General features: G+C 38.1%; 1 protein-coding gene across 2 annotated transcripts in view; it reads right to left on the reverse strand.

Moving 5' to 3' along the window:
• Positions 1-346: 346 nt before the first annotated feature.
• The window catches only part of LOC139949700 (protein PHTF2-like), a 28,479-nt gene continuing 9,637 nt past the window's right edge, over positions 347-19,188 (reverse strand). The window contains exons 7-19 of one of the 2 annotated variants that reach the window (XR_011787565.1): positions 18,375-18,502; positions 16,719-17,308; positions 15,982-16,214; positions 14,919-15,153; positions 13,697-13,865; positions 12,149-12,338; positions 10,475-10,606; positions 10,140-10,226; positions 9,592-9,747; positions 8,683-8,778; positions 7,067-7,192; positions 1,182-5,198; positions 347-1,125 (exon numbers count right to left, since the gene is read on the reverse strand). Coding sequence is in view for 1 of the 2 variants with exons in the window: in XM_071948184.1 (XP_071804285.1) it covers positions 5,175-5,198; positions 7,067-7,192; positions 8,683-8,778; positions 9,592-9,747; positions 10,140-10,226; positions 10,475-10,606; positions 12,149-12,338; positions 13,697-13,865; positions 14,919-15,153; positions 15,982-16,214; positions 16,719-17,308; positions 18,375-18,502 (2,166 nt within the window). In the remaining variant the exon portion in view is untranslated. Of the gene's footprint in view, positions 5,199-7,066; positions 7,193-8,682; positions 8,779-9,591; positions 9,748-10,139; positions 10,227-10,474; positions 10,607-12,148; positions 12,339-13,696; positions 13,866-14,918; positions 15,154-15,981; positions 16,215-16,718; positions 17,309-18,374; positions 18,503-19,188 lie in introns of both variants that reach the window. The other variant, XM_071948184.1, reaches the window with a different exon arrangement.

Raw genomic sequence — 19,188 nt, forward strand, 5'->3', positions numbered from 1 at the left:
TTACGCCAGCAATTATTTTGAGTAATAATAATAGGCCTAACCAACAGGTTTCCAGTGCCTTTAAAACTATTGACTGTTCTCTAAAAGTAAAAGTATACCACGTTTTATTACAATTATTGCAACCGTAGATTGCTCAAACCCAATTGAGGAAATAATGCTTTTAATGTGGTGATAAAACACACAACTCGATTAATTTATTCAAATAGCTACAGTTTATTAAAACAATCTAGAATAATGGGGAAAACATTTCAAATGGAGGTTTATTTTTTTTAATCAAAGTAATTTTCAGTAAAATGTATCTTGTCAGCACAATTGTATAGTTGTTAATAAAGCACTTAAAATCGACTCAGTTTGTATTTGGATTCTGTCCATGAAGCGTCTCAAATACCACTGTTGTGGATCCACAACCAACCAAAATCTGTCATAAGATGGAGCGTATATGCCCTATATGCAATCGCGGGGCGCGAAACCTTATTCGGCGTGGGGTCCCGATGGCCCATTATTTTAAGGGTTCCGAAATGGATTATATAGATGCTCCGTGGTGCAATCTAAGGTCAAATAGAGGCATAATAATGAACGAAAGAGACTTAAAAAACCTTAATTGAGCTTCACCCCCCCCCCCGATACACCTTGGTTGTTGAATATTGAACAAAGTGTTTACTTGTTGTTTTGTTTGAGCATTTCTGTTCAAAGATCACATTTCCACCGGGGTAGTCATATAATGGGAACTTTTGACGTTTCTGTGTGGTTATAAAACCCGTGTCTATCGGAGTACTGACTGTGAGTATACAGCTTTTAATTATTTTCTTCGATTATCGAGTATGGATCGACTTTGTGTTTAAAAGTATTTTTGTCATGGGGTTTAGGCCTATACGGCTCGATACCATCAAAACTCGGGTACTCTAGTAGTAATCGAGTGCTAGGCTGAGCTAAGACAGGTAACACATATGATTTTTTTCTCAAGTTTCAATTTTGCCGAGAGCTTTATAATCAGATATTTCAGAACGAAATATTATAGCACTTTGCAAAACAAAACATTAAGAATCGTTTCCATAAACCAGATAGTGACAACTTTAGTTTTAATTATTAAGCAAATTTTTATTCAAATATGGTACTTCAGTTATACTTGATGGCGAATAGGGGCTATAGGCTTACCACAACACTGGTAAACCATGATCAACCTAGGTTAAGCCATAATTATTGGGAGTCATCTTCCAATAGGCCAGACAGGAACGGCTTTGGAATAAGGTGGCAGCAAACTTACCAGGGCCCAATTTCATAGCGCCGCACGGTAAGCAAATTTTCGTGCCGACTGTAGCAGATAAATTTGCTGAGGTGCAAGCGTATTTTACAGGTTAGCAAAAAATTTGGGCGGCCATATTGGTTTGCATTTTGACGTCATTTATTTTCGTGTGGTATAAGCACCGGAAGTTAGCATGCCTTTTCGTGTGCTTACGGTTAGCAATAGCAGCGCTATGAAGTGGAAATCGCACAGTAAGCACAAAATCGGCCGCTAAGCAGCGCTATGAAATTGGTCCCACATCATGTCCACTGTTGACTTTGCTCTCGCGCAAAAATAACAAAAAACAACTACTTTATTGGTAAGTCTGCTGCCGCCTAGCGTTCAAAAGACCCCAATTCTACACACTGGCGGGCCTATTCCAAACCTATTATGCTTCTTTCAACTGAATGAGTTCGACGCCACTGCAATACAACAACATAAAAGCAAAACATTTACAGATATCAATATATATTACTTTAACTCTTTGCTACACATTAATTCATCAATTAAATAAAACACCTTGAACAATTAAGGTGAACATTTTCTGGGAAAGGAATTTAACGAGGAGCACCTCACACAACAAATTAAAATATAAAACAACATTCTCGGTTACAAAGCAACACTCTTGTTTACAAAACAACAACTCTTATCACTATAATCCACCGTGTTTTTACCCTGTTTTGGGTAAAGTAATATCTTACAGTTTTTAAAATCAAACTGTGACCTTGATAAAAAACAATTATACAAATACATCTTAACAATAGAGGGTTTTCTATGTCAAATTTTGCTTTGTGGCGCACTCATTCTTCAAGATAGAGTCCATTAATAGATGGAAAGTGGTTTTACCCATATACACCGATGTGTTAGCACTGTATACTCATCAATACTTTCCCGAGCTATGTGAACGAATTCTTATAAAAGTGGGGGAAAGTTACACTCTCACGATAACACAATGTGGTAATGTCATTCTTGATCCTCTTTCGAGGAAGATTTGAAACGTGTCGTAATTGGAAATCAACATCAAATTGGTATGTTCATTAAAAAGAGGAATTCTTGCGTAAGACAGAATGTCTAATTCCAATGCCGTTTTGATTGAATAATATCAGAGTCAAGAAATGAACTAAAATGTTAAAGTACACAAATTTACAGATCCATATTTGAAGTGTGACGTCATTTGACCTTTGGGGCTTTTGACGAAATTTGCATGGGAAGGGTATCAACCCACAATGTCATGTAAGGACACCATCTGTAAGAAAGTGAGTGCGTCACAAAACGGAATGAGACTACGGAACACGTTCCTAACGAAATAATTTTGGTTCAATGTTGTCCTCTTTTTAAAATCTTGGTCCCGTCTAGTTTTACGTATATAATTGCCATTCAGTTACGAAACAAATAAATTTTACATCAAATTCAAAGATGTTTTAAAATGCTGTTTTAAAAAAACCTTATAAGAGATCACTCGACGAGGTTAAATACATTAAGTTCGTTTATACTTGATCTTAAAATATGGAAATCTGAAATTGGTGTTAATGTTAATTGTGTTAGAGGAGTATATAAGTACGTCTGGCCTCAGTACATGCCACTCGCGAGTTACACTTCAACAATGTCTGGTCCAATGCTTTGTTTAAACGGCTGACTTTTAGATTCATTTTTTTTTTTTATGTAAACTATTTTGTAGAAATTGTAATTTTTACTGTAGTTTGTCCATTGGCCACGAGAGTAAAAAGCAATAAACCAAACCATCTATCTAACAATTGAGTTTCTCAGACTACATCTAACGACTTCAAAACAGACACAACATTTACATAGTCTAGATTAAAAAGAGCATACAAGAAGCAATTAAGTACAAAAAACATACAAGAGAGAAACATTTTTTTTGATAGATGGTGGAAACAATATTATTCAACTACATTGTAGTATTTGGTTTGGGTGATTGTGTATGTAAATACCCAAACTAAGCGGTGCACCTTATATCAAAGGGGGCCAATTGATGTCTCTAAAATGAACAAACAAAAATGAAAAAACATTGGGCCGGGTACAGTAAAACCCAAGGTCGAAACAGTTGACCTTAAGGACCAGAATCACAAACAACACTTTGCCTCCATATTACATGTACTTAATTAAGTTTTCTGCCTTGTACAAAAAATGCTTTTCCTTTTTGGTAACTTATTTAAAGAAAATTGTTTTGGCTTAGTCTGTTAGGTATTTTTTATGAAGTAAAGAAATAAATGTTTTAACTGAATTGAACGCAAACCATTGTTTTGCTAACTGAGAGGGTGCACAGCAAAGTCTTGCCCTGAACCCTCTGATACAGCAACACTAGATCTAGTCTGAGGAATTCAAATTAAGCATCCATTTAAAACCGAACAAGTCAGTGTACCAGACATCATTCCAATCTAACTTGCAAAAGGTTATTTCAAGAAGGCCTTTTAGAACGTTAATACTGCTTAGCAAAGTACATGTTTAGAAGAACGAGTAACCGGCAAAATTACCATGTATAGTGAAATGTACTATCTAAGACTGGTTTCCAGTTAATTTCTACTTCGCAGTCTACATCTGCTAAGTGTTATTTCGCTATATGATGACTGAACTCAGTACATGTGTATGGCAGGATTGGATTTGATAATTTAAGCTTCCACTGCCCTAACTGTCCTTCTACCTGCCCTACCAGTCTGCAGCCAGTAGACTGAAAACACATTTTACTTCCTTCTATTCTCAGAAATGCTGGATTGCCATAATAATAATAATATTTAGTTTTTATATCGCGCTTTTTCACTCCCGAAGGGTGTCCCAAAGCGCTACAAATTATTACCCCTGGTCGCTGGGCCATCCTTAAACCATCTCAGCTCCCTGGGGAGTATACAGCCTCGTGCAACAAATGCGATACTCGACTAAATCAATCACAAGAACCATCTCTGCCCTCACAGGTACCCATTTACCCCTGGGTGGAGAGAAGCAATTATAGTTAAATGTCTTGCTCAGGGACACAAGTGTCATGACCGGGATTCGAACCCACACTCTGCTGAACAGAATCAGCAGAGCTTGAATTCTGTGCTCGGCCACAACCCTTAACGCAGTACAACTAAAAGCAAAGGGGGGTCATTAGAAAACACTTTATACATAATGTAGGCTTGTGCACAAAACTACTGCAGTTTTAGAGTGTAAACACATAATAAATAAGATTAAAAAAACAATTAAAATTGATATTGTAAAGCAAATTATTCCCTTCACTTCTGGAAAGGTTGTCGGCTTTGCATAAAATTGTGGAATCAACATTACAAATGGCTGCAAACCAGTAGGGCATTTTGCAATAATCTGACAGTGGTAGGAGATCAAAGGGTTTTATTTTCAAATAAAATGCCCCTCTCCCGGTCCCATGTGGCATAAGATTCGGTTCATCCACAGATTCAGAGATCCAAAATGGCAGACTGTGTACAAATTTCCTCGTAATAGTGCCCTATTTTGAATCCTCTCTCTCCAAACCAGCCATAGAAATAATTTCTTAAAAAATCAAATTGAAAAATCAAACTGATATGGGGGAGACCGAATCTCCGCAAACAGAATTCCCTGGAACCACCCTAGATCTTTCAGTATTTCAGTTTCATCATTGTGTTTCGTCTACTACTTCCGTTGTCATAATATCAATATTTGTTTATTGTCCACAGCTTACCTCTACCATCTCCACAGTCCTACACTTTAAATAACCATGAAAATGATGATAACTTTGGAAAGTACCTTCGCAAATCTGTTTGAGGCAGCTGCATAAGACTGGTAGCCAGTCTTTTTAAAATGGTTATCCTCTATACAGAAATTTATAAGGTTCTGAATACTGATTGATTATAATACATTTATAAGTATTTCAAGAGCTGGCAAAGTAGACTTGACATGGTCTTCACGTCGCTTTGATCTTCCATAGCTGCAAATAGAAAAATAACATCATCAATTAACATAAGCAACAAAATCAAATCTGCAAAGAAAAACACCCAACATAATGCCCATAGCACTTTTAAAAATCATGTCAAAAGGAAAACCAATAAGTAAGCCAACAGTAAATACAAAAAATTACTACCACTAAACCTAGTCAAAAATAAACAGACACTTGAAAGATCAAACAAAAAATACCCAAACCCCTTAAAACAGAAAAATAAACATTACAGAAATAAGTTACCTAAAAAGATGAATATTAAAAGTATTGGTAACCAACGTATAAAAGTTATTGAATTTAAATTTTACACTTTACATATCAAAATACAAACAAGGCAATATCAGTGAAAAGAGATCAATGCATAATAACTTTATGTTTCACGATATAGTTTGGGAAAACTAGATGCAAAGCACGATGGGGTAAAAACACCATGGGCCAAAAGCACCCATCTGCCCATGGGGAAAAAACACCCACGGGGTAAAAACACCCATGGGGTAAAAATGCCCATGGGGTAAAATGCACATGGGGTAAAAGCACCCATCTGCCCATGGAGTAAAACACCCATCTGCCCATGGAGTATAAATACCCATGGGGTAAAAAGACCCATGGGGTAAAATGTCCATGGGGTAAAAGCACCCATCTGCCCATGGGGTAAAAACACCCATCTGCCCATGGAGTAAAAACACCCATGGGGTAAAATCACCCATGGGGTAAAAATGCACATGGGGTAAAAAGAAACATCGAGTAAGAAAACACCAATAAGTGAAAAATTAACATTGGGTATGAAAATGTCCATGGGGTATGGATGAACATTGGGTAGAAACACCCATGGGGTGACAAAACGTCCTTTGGGTAAAAATTAACATGGGGTAAAGAAAACGCACACAGGTAAAACACAACCATGGGTAAGAAAACGCCCATGGGGTAAAACACCTATGGGGTAGGCAATAACCCATGGGGTAAGAAAACACCCATGAGGTATTAAGAAAATTGTCATGGGGTGAGCAAACATGGGGTAAGAAAATGCCCATTGGGTAAAAGCACCAAAGGGCATAGTGGGGGAAAGATGACAATTGGGTATAAATTTCCACTTGACTCGCTTCCACTGCTAGAAAAATAAAAATGACAAAAATAAAATTTTTAATGAATTTAGAATGATGAGAATGACAATGGACAATATTTAAAAATTTGCACATCAAATAGTTGGACATTAAACTCTGTCCACATACTTAATAATGTCAATGAAAATAATATCAAAAACCACAAAGAGAAACTGATAGGGTAAATAATATGAAATAAGTTTGTGTTGAAAAAAAGGCAAATTGACAAGAGCAGGATTTGAACCTGCGACCTGTCGGTCACATGAGGAGGACAAGCAAAACAATAGAACATTAAAAACTGATATAGATCCATACAAACATTTAGTGTTTACAAACTAAACATAATTATAATACATATAAAAGAAAAAAGACATTACATAAAAGAAAAAAGACATTACAAGTCCACTTTTTAAAAAGCAACCTGAGAATTAAAGCCATTTAAATCATTTGGTCATAGGGGATATTGTTTCCCCTATGTGTGTCCCTCATATGGAAAACTAGCAAGAGTTTATAGAGTCTCCTAATCAAACCGGCAGTAATCAAGCTGGCTTTGTGGTCGATGCTCATTTATTGAATTGAATTGAATTGAATGGTTTATTCGTCAAGTATATAAAGATACATGAAATTTACAATCCTATCTTACAGCAACATATAAAATATTAAAATGTAAAATTGCACAAGTTATACCACAATACCACATAAAACAATAACCTTAATTTAAGAAAAATCATTAAAATTTTACTGCTACAATTAACTAACCTTCAGCTTGAATCCAAGAAGCTCAGTGAGGACACCAGAGAATGCAGACAGAACCACCACTCTTGTTATATTGTACAGGACAGGATTCATTGTTAAGCCGGCAATCTTGAATGGAGTTTCTATCTCCTAAAGGTGTGGATCAAGTACAAGAAACAATAAATAAATACTACTGTGAGGTTTGAAGAAGCACCCCATGTGTAATCTCTATCAGTATGCTTTGATTGTCTTCAATTGAGATCTGGGTTCTTTTAAGTGCATTAATTAGTGTGTGGGACCTACAACTTTAGTAATAAATTTAAGTCACTATCACAAGGTGTACCACTGTGTTATTTAAAACGCGATCTCCCTACTATACTTTGGTTTTAAACACCTATCATAGAATCATAACTTCTACTTTAAAATTATCATTAATTACACCATGAACTAATCTCCACTAAGCACAGCAGTCGTGCCCTACGGTCTGGTGGATCTCACTTGCTGGTAGAGCCAAGGTCAAGAACAATTTGTTACGGAGACCGTGCTTTGTTAAAGCTGCTCCTGCCCTATGGAATAAGCTCCCTGTCTCACTTTGCAAAACAACATCACTCAACAACTTCAAGAGGGAACTATAAACACACTTGTTCACTTAGACTTTCATTGGGTATAGGTTAAATTATGTTTATTCTTGATTTTCTATTGTATAATGTTTTCATTTTGTGTAGGCGCCTTGATCGGTTTTCTGGAGAAGTGCGCGTTACAAATCCATATTATTATTATGCAATAACAAAAATACAGCAAGTATAATGCATTATAACACCCCTTGCAAGTATTCGGCCTGCTCATTGGTTTAGAGCGCATCACATGACATGTCTTAGTTTTGCTAGACGACGGCCGTGTGATAGTGCGTCGGTTTGCCATGCGCTAGTCCGAAGACTAGCACACGGCGTGCAGTACCCAGACGTCCGTTGCGTGTACGAGGATGATGAATTAATAGTCTGTAACCATTTCGGATTGCACGACACTACATGCAGCACAGTAAAAGTGTTTGCAATCTGTATTCGCGTCGTCCATGGATTGTAGCATTTAGGTCTGTAACTTAATATTAATAGTACAGTATTTAGAAATATTTGGGGTGTTATAAAACAAATATTGACTGCTTTTACTCGTGCAATGGTTAAAAACTATGACTCCCTCGGTGATCCCCGTGGCGTTTTGCGCTCCCAGAGATCAACTCGAGAGTCATAGTTTTAACCATAGCACTCGAAGCAGTCAATATTTGTATACTAGCTCGGCCTTTGTCCAGTAAAAAATTACCTAGGGCTGGTGAATTGTCCTACCTACTTGTTCAAAAGGGTCATATTTCTTCCTTTTCAGATGTAAATAATACATTTTATAAAGTGTTGTTAGAGGTAAACTTTGGTGTTACAAAGTGTTATATTGTATGACGTATACCATTAACACATCAGATACATAAAGTTTTGAAAAATCCTTGTTTGAAATTTGGACGATTAAAACTTCATGAAGGAAAGTAAAACACAGTTTCCAAACAAGTAGACTCCAGATACAGATCAAGTACAAAGCTTGACAGTGTCCAATACAATTGTTGGTGGTACTGTTTGTATGATAGTTTGATTTACCTTAAGGAGCTTAGACGCAAGTTTAAGTACATTATTTGCCAGCATTAGATCTTCCTTCTTGTGTGGTTTCTTCTCCATGTGGAGATACAGGTTGATCTGGAGGAATAGAATAAAACCGAGATGACATGATTGGTACAGTGCGTCACATCAATCAATAGAACAAAGTTTGGACCACTTTGGCTTTCACACGTAAAGGAAACAAACTTGAATATGCCCGGCAAAGAATTCCAAATCAAACAAGTGGTGACTTGAGGTTAAAATAAAGGTGTTGTAGGGCTTAATAGAAAGTGCTTAATTTGGGATTACATAAACAGGGGACTAACAGATTAGTATGTCAAACCAGGCAGTACTATAAATATCTTGTAGAGGGGATTCTGCATGAAAGATTTCTCAGATTATGCATTCCAATAGTGGATTATTCTTCCTGTGTGGACATAGCTGCTCCAGATTGTCCTTCAAAGTCTAAAAAAGCTACCACCTTTTGAAATGAAATGCTCACAGCTTAGTTTATTGTGTATGTTTACAATTAAGCAGGATTGAATCAATTAAAGGGTTCCAAAAACCAAAGGCATACTTTGCTTCTAAAGGGCTTTTGTAGGACACAAAACACAAAACACATTCAAATTTACATTAAACTTATGCGGTTTAAAGATAATGGTACATGTAGTACAAAGCTACCCTTACATGTAAGTGTTATTAGCTGAGTAAAATATTTAACCAAAAATAATTATAGCATGTCATGTACAATGGTATTACACAACTCTCCTGAAAACATTGCTCTATGATTTTCAAGCTGAAAAATCTACAGGTAAATTATGATACAAACATCTTCATTCACAGTGAATATGGATTCATGACATGGCCAAAAACTTGATTTACAAAAGCTCCCAAAACCCTTTAAGTATTCACCTGTTCAGTTAGGAGCACAGACGTGTTGCGGAACTTCTTGTTGATGTTGGAGCCAAGCGTCATGAACCTCAACAGGAAGGGACACATACAGAAGGCCCATGCTATGACCTCCCAATTGAATAGGTGGGATAAGAACTTGAAGTCTCTCTGCAACATCTGAGCAACAAAAACAAAAATATAAGAATAACAATAGTAACTAGACATTAGGTTTAGGTAGACATCTGTGCAAAGAAAACCAAAATACAACAAGAAAATAAAATAATAACTAGCCTATTAGGTGTTTGTGAACATCTGTGCAACGAAAAACCAGAATACAAGAAGAATAAAAGCTAGAAACCCAACACAAAAATGTTGCTCAGGGGGACCCTGCTTGGTCGTCCTACACAGTCAAAACCAACTTTATAGATTATCATACCAAAAAAATATTAATAAAAATTGCTCTTTTCCCATCTGGCTTCATGTACATGTACATACATGTACATTTGATATGTTCGGTAAACAAGTATTCATTTTCTTAAACAATTACTCAATCTAACATCAAAGTTTACCTCAACGCACAAAGCAGAGACCAAACAGAGTGTTACCATAAAGGCTGAAGACACAATGACGTCAATAGACCTCTGCGGACCGCGTTTCTGAAAATCAAAAGGAAAGATAAAATTTGTTTTATTTGTTCGGGGTTTAAGTACACAGTGACTCCAATGCAGTCATTTTCCCGTCAAATTTTGGTCGTACCTTCAGTTGTTTGTTTTATCCAGACCATTTACAAATTATTGCTGTGGGGATAATTTCATACTTGGACTGGTCCCGGGTCTTTATCCCCGATGTTAATTTCACTCTAAACCAAGACATAATAGGCCCAGATTTAAACACAACCCCTTACCTTGAGAAAGGACCTGAGTGACAGCCATGCTTTGATGTTGCTGACCTTGTCGAGTCTGAAGTGTGGAAGGCAAGATTTACGAGCTCGGCGGGTGGAGGTCAGGTGAGAGAAGTACTTGGCAAAAAGACTCCTCTGGTTGAACAAAAAAGAATATTGTCAGTACCACTGGGGATTGTATTTTATTTTAATCTGAACCTGGAAAAGATCCCATAACCCTTGGGAGGGTATCATCAGTATAATAATGAATTTATAGTGAAGAAGAACATTTAAAGGAAGGTACACGTTTGGTAATTACTCAAAACAAATAATATCTTAAAAACTAACTTGGTAACGAGATTGGAGAAACGACTCCCTCTAAACTAACGTAAGTTTTGAGAAAGTGGTAATTTCTCACTAAAATATTTAAACACTTCTAGCTAGAAGTCTTTTATTCCTATCTGAAAGCACACACATTCATCCAACAAGGATGTTTCTTCTTTCATCATTTTCTCGCAACTTCGGTGACCAATTGAGCCCAAATATTAATAAGCTTGTTGTTTATTGCTTGTGATGGGATACACCAAGTGAGAAGACTGGTCTTTGACAATTACCAAACGTGTCGGTGCCTTTAATGAAAAATATTATAAATATTACATTGTGGGCTTAGACCGTCAATGTTTTTATAAGTGAACATAAAAAAAGGGACCTCAGGAACACCTAGGGAAAGCCCACAGTGTTGCTCTTCTAAGCATGTCTAAGGAATTTCTTATTGAACTTCTACCCAGCCATTTGAGAGTTTTGTTCTTTTCCATAACTAAATGTTGATAAAAGTTATTATCCTGAAGAGATTGGGTTCTGTTTAATTATCGCCATATCTTGAATTTGGCTAATCATGGAGTTTCGGACACTGCTCTTTCTAGAAATAAATGTCTGCATGGCAGAATGTATATTTTGTGGGAATCATTCAAATTAAGACTTAGACTTGTTTTACTTTGTATTGTTTGATTATCAGTAAGTACGATCTCCAAGGAATTTCTACAAGTCAAGTATTATATTTTTGATAAATTAGGGTTCAACAAAGACAAATTTCCGAGAGCAAGATTCAAAGCAGCGACCTCCAGACTAAAGCCCGGTTCATACTTCCTGCGAAATGCATACTATTGCGAAGCAAATTTGACGTGAATTTGACGTCACAACTCTGTTTTCACTGTGAGTATTCCCTAGCTGCACACGCCAACAACAATGTAGGCTGTAAATAATGACCAATTCTTATATAGCGCATTTCACAATAACCGTATCAATGCGCTTTACATTAGTGCCCTGGTCATAGGGCCAATAACATCCCTTTTTAATGTTTCTCAGCTCCCTTGGGAGTATACAACCTGGGCAACAGTTTATATCGCTCCAAAGGCTTTTTCATTCACAATATCAACCTCTACCCTCGCAGGTACCCATTTATACCCCTGGGTGAAGAGAAGCAATTATAGCAAAGTATCTTGCTCAAGGACACAAGTGTCACGACCGGGATTCGAACCCACACTCCGGTGAATAAGCACCAGAACTTGAATTCAATGCTCTTAACCACTCGGCCATGACACTCTACTGTTAAGCCTCAAGGTGCTTGCTGCCCTCATGAACCAGGAATAAGTCAGCCAGGATAGGCTAATTAGTCATTATACAACAGTTATTATTTACCTGTTTGTACGTCTTCTCAGCAACAGACAACAGAAAGAAAAACATGAAGCTCAGAGCAAAGCGTTCCAAGCTGCACACGCCAACAACGATGTACGCTGTACTGTTAAGCCTCAATGTGCTGGCTCCCCTCATGAAACAGGAATAAGTCAGCCAGGAGAGGTTCGGCTCCAATAAAGAGACTCCTCGTAATCTTTAAAGATGAAAGACAGAAACATTTTTTGTTTCAAAGGGAAGGTTAATATGAATATTTGGTATTAAGTACTCTTAAAAATAGGCCTGGGCCAATTATTCGAATATCCGGTTAATGGCGAATAGGTTTTCCTATCCGTAACCACGAATGTCTTTTTTTTCTTAACCGGATATCCGCATAGGGTGCAAATACTTATTTGCAAACCAGATAATTCTGTAATTACAACCAAGTAACCGGATATTCTTTAACAATCCGAATATCCGCGGATGTCAAACGACAACTGATATGAATGTTTTGTCTGAATCCTTATGAAACTTCTATTAAGACAGCATAAAACAGCATAAATTAAGTATATAACTATGCTCACCTCCGTGAAGAGTTAAAAAAAAATGACATTTCTGACGTAATTTGTTCAAAGATCACAAAAGTTCTCCTTCACGTAGAGTCAACCACGATCACAAGAAAAAGCAAATCGCCATCTTCAAATTAGATCCGGTCATTTTTATGAATGAACCGAGTGACACTGTCTAAAACTAATATCAATAGGCCCATAAGATCTCATTCACAAATGAACAGCGCCCTCTAGTGGCAATTTTTTTAAAAAATCTTTTAATAGCGCCCTCTAGCAATGAAAAAACTATTTGAATATCCGGTTAATTTCGGATAGATGGCCAGCGGTATCCGAATGACAACATTTTACTATTCGCCCAGCACTACTTAAAAATAGTGGTAAAATCTACTTGGATACAAGTACAGCAGCCTTCGAAAGTATAGTACATTTTGAGAATCATTTTAGTTTCAAGTAATGTGGTTATGTGGTTATCAGTATTAGTTTTATCCCCAAACATTTGAATCTGAGTAACCTTGCTAACAGATTGGTGTCTCAGATTGCCTGGAACTCCCGAACACAGATAGGGAGACGACCAACATTACTGCTATTGGCTACTGGCGGCAAGTTAATCCGTAGGTCTTAGGTTCAAATCCTGCTTTAGCCACTTTTTCTGTATTGAACCCTACACATAAACATTAATCAAATACAAAAAATAGTTTGGCTAGATGCACTACATTGTGTAACAGAAAAACCCAAAGAAATACCCCCTCCAAACAATAGTGACCAGCCCTCCTCAACTGAAATTTACTGCAGGTCGCAGGTATATTCAGAAGTGTATTAAAACATAATCTACTAAAATGTGCAATAAAGATATAAAGGTTTGGCTGATGAGAAATTTTCCTAAAATCGAAAGGTTTGCAACCCTTATTTTTTTTTTACGTTTGCCACATACGCTACCTTGTGGGAAAGAAAAGCCCTAAAACTACCGCCCCCCTGCCCTCTAGCTAATAGTGACCACCCTCCTCACCTGAAGCTGACTGGTATACTAGCCAGGATGACTGAACAGATAGCACCAATGAAGATGTAATCACAGCTATTGCGAGTGTTGTGTACTTTAGTGTTGATATGGCAGCTTATCTCCAGGACGCTTAGATCAGCCTTCTTGCATTCATTCCCCTCGAAGATACGAACACGGACTGAAACATGGTCAAAACAAATCAAAGAGATTTTTTAATCAAGCCACTCTTGGTATGGGGGCTACAAGAATAACAATTATTTATTGTGAAAAGAACTCATGGGAGCTGAAGGTATGAGTTTATATTACTCTTAAAACAGTCTAGATTAATGGATGGAGAGAAACATGCACAGGCAAGGAGTTCCAAAGAGATGAACTACGTGGAATAAAGCTGTTGGAATGCTACTGCTTCAGTATGACTGTAAGGATCCCCCACCCCCCTGATAATAAAAATAATATTTGCTTCTTATATACATGTGGAGCTCATAACATTATTGCCTACCGTTCAGTTTAATGCTTTTGTTTGCATATTGTTAGTGTATTTATTGTAAATAGGTTGCTTTTGTTTTTAGTAAAGCGCATTGGTATTTCTTTCAATTATAAAATGCCCTGTATAAGAATGAGCTATTATTATTATTATATTTGTCACTCAGTGACACTCAAGGAACTTCATCATTCAGTATTTTCTGGCAAGTTATTGTGGAGCTACTTTTTTGAAGTATATGTGTGAGACAAATTCATTTACGTAGCACCATGTAATTATTACGAGGTGCTTCGGTGCAGTACTCAGCCATTCAAACCAGAAACACTAGGGCAAACCCCTTCAATTTTTGATAAGTGCACTGGGTTCTTTAAAGTTCACTTCACAACACATGGGACCAACTGCTTTTTGTATTATCCGAAGGACACAGCAAATATGGTTAAGTGTCTTGCTTAAAGGGTTTGGGTACTTTTTGTAACACAAGATCCACAGATTTACATTAAACTTTGGTTTGAAGATAATGGTGGTAGAAAACTTCCCTTAAAATATTTCTTGCTGATTTATGCCGATGTGCTGTAGTTTTTAAGCAATGAGTAAAACAGTGTCACAAACAGTACCGAAACCCTTTAAGGAGCACAAGTGTCATGACCAGGACTCAAACCCACACTCTACTGAACAGAAACACCAGAGCTTGAGTCTGGTGCTCTTATCCGCTCGACCATGATGGGAGTAGAGTGATCTTTTTCGACTTACTTTTCTCCGTGTTCGTGCAGGCACTCGGGGTGCTTGTAACTGTCGCGGGCATCAGCTTGAACGGGTCCTCAAAGTGAGATAGTTCCTCGGGCTTCTCGTTGTCTGTGTCTGTCGAGTCACTCTCGCTGGACTCACTGGATGAGCCAGAGGAGGATACTTCCTCAGCCGTCTCACCCCAGCTTGGATCGTCCATATCAGAGTCTCCTGAACGGGACGGACCTCGCAGGTGTGGATCCTGAATTATTTAAAGAAAATGAAAAAAATATATACAAATTAAGGTGCTGTGGAAATCAGTAGAGCTGAGACCAGTGGTAGGAGGAGACACATCAAATGTACATTGACCAGCTGGACAAGAAAACGCCGGGTTGACCATGCTGATGCATGACGCGAATGCGTTGAGGGAACAGGTAATATCTCACTCAAATATTAAAAGACATCAGGCCTCAAGCTTTTTTAAAACAAACATGTGCAACAAGGGTGTTTTTTTCTTCTTCACTATTCTCTTGCAACTTCCATGACTTATCGTGTCAAAATTGTTCACAGATAAGTTATTTTAAGCATGCTGGGATACACTAAGTGAGAATACTGACATACTTTGATAATTCCCAAACTTGCCTTCAAAGGGAATATAACAGAACTGGGTTTTTGCTAACAAAACAGTTGCTGGCAGTGTAAGCACTTTGGTAAACCACCATTTACATGAACTGACAAACCTGTAGAAGTTTGAGATTGATCGACCATCTGTGTCACAAGAAAATATTGAAAAATCGATTACACATGTTGCGAGACATGGATAAAAAAAAATGAAAAAAAAAACCCAACTGGGATAAACTCCAACGAGAAAGTAGTTTTATTTATTTCTCATCAAAAATGACAATTAAGACAAGAATATTTTAGTTTTCTTCTATCACCATCTGACCTTGTAAGTTTTATATAAATCAGTGATCTTAGACAGGTATCTTTCCTACCAATTCTGCAATGTTCACTCAAAAAGAGAGATAAGTTTCATTTTTATCGTTTCGGAAAATAACTTGAGATACAGAACCCTAGAAAGTTGGCTCACCTCCATGAGGGACTTCGCTTGCCGAACAGGAACTGGATCCACGTCAGAGTCATTTGAACTGCCGTACTCACGGCACTTTCGCCGACCCTTTCGTACACCAGCACGCCCTCGGAGGCGAAGCTCGTGTCTGCGGCCCTCGGGTTCCTCTGGGGCCCCCTCGCTGTCCGATGCATGCGGGGGGTTGTCCGAAATGTCATCACTGAACGCAGAGTTGGAGGCTTTTTTAGCACGCTCTATAAAGGACACAAACATACAGGCTAAATTATTTTTTCAAAATGGGTTTGCTCTCTGACAGAACTGACAGAATTGTTACAATGATAACCCATCCATGGAGCTAGGAGCAGGGGTGGGAGAGACACACCTATGTCAACCAGCAGGAGAAGGACCCTGCGAAGCAAGAAACTGCGTGAGGACAATTATGCTGGACCAGGATGCACGGAAAGCAACCATCAGAGACTACCGAGATGACAATGGCTAAAAACGACATCTTGCACTCTACTGCTTAGTAAGACTGGTAATGAGTTTCACAAGGCAGGTTTGAAGAAAAAAAAAGAGTAATTTGAACTAATACATCTTGAAGAATTTTCACAGGTTTGTTATTTTATGCAAATTGTGAGATACACCAAGTGAGAAGACTGGTCTTTGATAATTACAAATAGTGTCTAGTACCTTTAATACACAACAAGAGTATAAAATACTATAAAGGGGTTTGTCATTGACACAGACAACACACTTACCAAGGAAAGAAACCTTAGACACCTCCACAGTTCCAGCCTCCTCCCCGGGTTTCTTTGTCACGTATCCTTCACTCTCCTTTGCAGGTTGACCTTTGACCTCAACCAACCCCTTCTCACAGACGTGCTTGACGGCCGGAGTCTGATCGGATGCGGAGAAGACGATTGGAGTGTCTGGTTCCGTCAGGCCTGGCAGGTCTTGATCCGGGCGGAGTATCTCCCCTGCCAGGGACGACTCCTTGATGGGTTTTCCCAAGAGGGTTAGGTCCTCCTCTGCACAACCTGTCGTTTCATCCCCCGTGACTCCTCCAACATACGTCACTGTCTTCACGCGGTGTCGAACACCGAGGCCATCTTCCACGCTCGCCTCGTCCATCCCTTCCACAAGGCTCTCCCGTCGACCGGTTACGCTGTCCTCGACAACGATACCTGGTCGGGAGAAGCGACGGGTGAGTGTGCGGCGGGCTTGTCGCATCTGGAAGAATGTCTCGGCAGTGCAGGGGAGGGACTGGCTGCGGCGCATGCCGCGTTTCTTTCCGTAGCTGTTGGCGTCTTCTGAAGAGGTTTTACTAGATTTGGTTTTGATTTCTCGGCTGGAAGTATAAAGCATGACACATCGTCAATTTTCATTCTCATTTGTTTATTCAAACCAGTCAGTTAATTAATAACCTTTTTTATCAGGTCAAGTTCCTTTTTGTACATTAAGTACAGTAATTTGGCTTGGTGATAATAATAGAACATTGATGACATTGGCATTCACAAATTGGTAGATATTAATTTTAACTGCTGAGCAGTACAAAATCTAGCGCTCAATAAAATTAATTTTTTTTTAAAGGCCAACTGGCTAATTGACAACATCAGGCTAGGTTTTTCAACTTTGAGTAGGCATACCATTTTCGCATTGCTGCCGAGATTTTGTTCTTTGAGAACTACTTAGTTCTGAAAAACTGTCCTATGTGTACTTACCTCGAGCCCACTTCATAGAGCTACATAAGCAGAGAAATTGGCTTGAAAAATTCTGCAAATTGACCAGGTGAGATGGTATTTTAGTTGGTAAACTAATTCTGGTAATCAAAATTGTTTTTTTCTTAGCTTCTTTTTGTGCTTAAGCAGCTCTATGAAATTAGGCCCTGGGCGGAAGGTACTGTAGGAAATCTGCCGAGACTACTACTTTTCACTTTGTGGATTTAGGTATTTTCTCGCTATTAACTTCACTACCCCACAGACTGCTACCCCAGAGTGAGTCTCTAATGGTCTCAATGTTTCTTAGAATCTTTACTAGACTAGGATTTTAACTGAAAGACTAAATTTAAAAGAAACAAGACTAGAATCGAAAATGCAGTTTCATCATCTTCAACTGTTCCTTTTGAACAGTAAGAGAAGATTTATGGGTGATACTTAAGATATTTTGTGAGACTAAAACTCAACATTTGAACATAATTCTTTTGAGACAAAGACTTTTGGTGTCTTGATCATACTGCCCAACACTCTGGCCAGTTGTCCATTTTAAAATTTGAGCCCTGTAAAAAGACTCTGGTGGAAACGTTACTACATGAATATGGAGTGAAAAGAAAGAAGCAGAAGAGTAAATTAACGTGCAGGAATCGAAAAAAAGGGAGTGGGGGTCTTGGGTTTGAAGGGGGGTGGGGTTAAAAGTACCTTCTCCTTGTCATTCGCCTTCTCAAGGACCTTGACTTTGCTACGGTGGTACCTACAACTAGTGAGTAGACAGTGCCAAGAACTAATGACAAGACAATGGGCATGAAAATCTCTGTGAAGAAGATTGGCTGAAAACAGAAAAGAAGAACAAATTTAAATGAATGCTAGTTAAGATACCCCTATTTGGTCAATTGTCCCAAAATTTGCAAATAATTTATGTCTTGTCAAAATAATTCCAGGACTAGTGATAGCAACATTCTGTGGATGTCTATTTTGTTGGAGCTCCATTGGATTTGATTTATGTTGGAGACACTGTTTACTGTTTACTCTTCCATGCCTCAGTCCCTTATCACACAGCCAAGACCCTCTCAGTTTTAACTGACCCTTTCTGACTTCGTCACCAGTCTTCTATTATCAATAAAGACCACAAAGAGTTTATAAACCCTGCTGGTCTGGGGTGTATTGCGATATAAAAATTGGCTTTGTGAACTAGCGAATAAATGGCCCCTAAACAAGCTTGTTGTTATTGAATCAAATCAACAGTTTTCTTTGGGCACATTTGTGTGTTTTTTAAAGTAATTTTAACAAGGCGAGATGGTGCTGCAGGCTCGCATTTACCAAGCATTTGCGTGAACTTGTAGAGGGCGTATACATTTACGGTAGCTGGTACACACATTAAACCAACATTATGTAATGCCAGCACAGCCAAAGTATTTAAATTAAAGGTGCTGTTAGTTCTTAAAGCGTATACATGTAGCCTAGTTTTTTAATACATTTTATCAAAAGCTAACTACATTTAACAGATTGGGTGCCC

The sequence above is a fragment of the Asterias amurensis genome, chromosome 17, assembly GCF_032118995.1.
Source record: "Asterias amurensis chromosome 17, ASM3211899v1".
In the NCBI taxonomy this organism is placed as follows: Eukaryota; Metazoa; Echinodermata; class Asteroidea; order Forcipulatida; family Asteriidae; genus Asterias; species Asterias amurensis.